A 2,015-nucleotide genomic window follows, 5' to 3' on the forward strand; every position below is an offset into this window, starting at 1 on the left:
ATTCAATTGGAATTCAGGTTAGATTTGATTTTGCCAGAGGCTCAAGGTAAATTTATGTTGTAAGAGATCTAACATTTTTTTCGACACACACTAAATATATATTTTGATACCTGTTATTTTATATAAGACCATTTAGTTCTACATAGTTGTTGTAGGTTAAAATAATTTACAAAAGTCATTAATGCATATATTAGTTATTAAGGGTTCATTTTGGTGAATTGCATCATGTTTATGGAGATAGTATTTTGTATGTAATTAAAAACCAATAGTGCCTTTAACAATGAAAAACCTAACTGATATGGATGATAACTACTGAATTTCAAAGCTTCTTTGTTAAAAGCACTAATAATAATTCACGGTGACCAGCCACACCAACTACGAAATTTTTTTTTATCAATAATTCAACAAGATTGGACTTTTTTTATTTTTATCTACTTAATAATACGGAGTATATGTTTATAGATAAGCCTGCTGGGAGGCCCGTGCATCGCACGAGCTTTCCAACTAGTTAATTTATAAAACAAGAAAAAAGATATAAAAACAACAATATGATATATGATAATCATTGTTCATAGACAATGTTTCTCCAAAGGCTTTCCAAGTATTCCGACATCAACAGGGAGACAAAGAAAGGGCGTGACGAAAATAGGGTCCAGTGGAAGGCACCCATAGAGGGTTGGTGGAAAATAAATGTTGACACGGCGGTAGTGGGAGACATGGGATCCGGCATGGGTATCGTAATTCGAGATTGTCGAGGGAAGGTGGAGCGTGCGGGTGCTCACCAGGTTCAAGAGAATTGGAGCCCAGAAATAACCGAGGCTAAAGCAGCGGAATTTGGGATGCGGACTGCCTGGCAAATGGGTATTGACCACATTATACGGGAGTCGGATTGTATGGCTTTGATCACGATGTTAAAATCCAAGAGCTTCCCTTATAATTATTTTGGCTTGAGTGATAAGGTAGTTTCGGAGCTAGTAGGTATGTTTGATAATTGTCAGTTTATTTTTACTCATAGGGATGGAAAATTTGTTGCTCATAGTTTAGCCCATCTGACCCCTTATTCGATAAGGTTTTGGATTGGGTCGATTCCAGAGAGTATTTTGCCGCTTTTACTTTTGGAGGCCTCCGGCCTGAATGATTAATAAAATGACTCAAATGTTTCCCTAAAAAAAAGTATTCCGACATCAATAAAAACTTCTTAACCAAAAAAACAACAAAGTCTTATAAAACTTAAACACCTTCACTCCTAAGCCTCTCCTCTTCTCCGATCCATCATCATCTCCTAGGTCATAGAAGACACCTTCTAACCCTGGATCATTCAATGATAAATCTGTTGGCTCTGAATGGTTGGCATCAAAATCGTAGTGACGTACTTGTCGGTTGTTACCTCTAAAAAATATCATATCATATTAGAATAAAGAAGAGAATCTTCCCCAATATCCCAATATTTCGAAGCACTACGCTTATATTTTTCATCTTGTCGAGGTTAAAGATGAAATTTATTATGGACTTTAATCAAGTATCTTGCCCTACTTGATGTTAAACGGTTCATTTTCAGATATTGTCATATTGACTCCAGTTTCTGTTAGAACATGACGAGGATGCATGTAGTTTGCAGAGGAGCGGAAGAGCCATAATTAGCCCACTAACTGATAGGCTCTTCATAATCTTTAGTTGCTAATCTAATCTGAGACTGGCATATCTGACACGCAGATACGTATCGTACGCGAGGTAACATAAGACCAAAGTTCAACGACGGTAAAGTGTAAACCACCGTCCTCCGGCATCCTTCCTCTTCCATTGAAGTGTGATCCGTTAACCCTAATTTCCTCAAGTACGACTCGTATCACCGCCTCCACCGGACATTTTTTGTGTTATGGAAGTTTCACTTTCTACTTAAACATGTAAGTTGTCTTTTTTCCATCTTTTGTTTTTGTTTCGCATCTCCTTCCATTACCGTTACCTTGTCTAAGTGTCATATTGGTCGCGGTGTCGTGTCGACACTTGACACTAGC

General features: G+C 37.6%; 1 protein-coding gene across 1 annotated transcript; it reads left to right on the plus strand.

Moving 5' to 3' along the window:
- Window positions 1–578: 578 nt before the first annotated feature.
- On the plus strand, window positions 579–1,142 carry LOC141627744 (uncharacterized). Its single transcript, XM_074440967.1, has one exon. It carries the CDS (start codon window positions 579–581, stop codon window positions 1,140–1,142), a length of 564 nt encoding a protein of 187 aa, XP_074297068.1.
- Window positions 1,143–2,015: the final 873 nt, after the last annotated feature.

The sequence above is a fragment of the Silene latifolia genome, chromosome Y (genome assembly GCF_048544455.1).
Source record: "Silene latifolia isolate original U9 population chromosome Y, ASM4854445v1, whole genome shotgun sequence".
NCBI lineage: Eukaryota > Viridiplantae > Streptophyta > Magnoliopsida > Caryophyllales > Caryophyllaceae > Silene > Silene latifolia.

What these genes read in the sequence shown, in the direction of transcription:
- LOC141627744 (XM_074440967.1), top strand. Translation starts at nt 579, where the DNA reads ATGTTTCTCCAAAGGCTTTCCAAGTATTCCGACATCAACAGGGAGACA.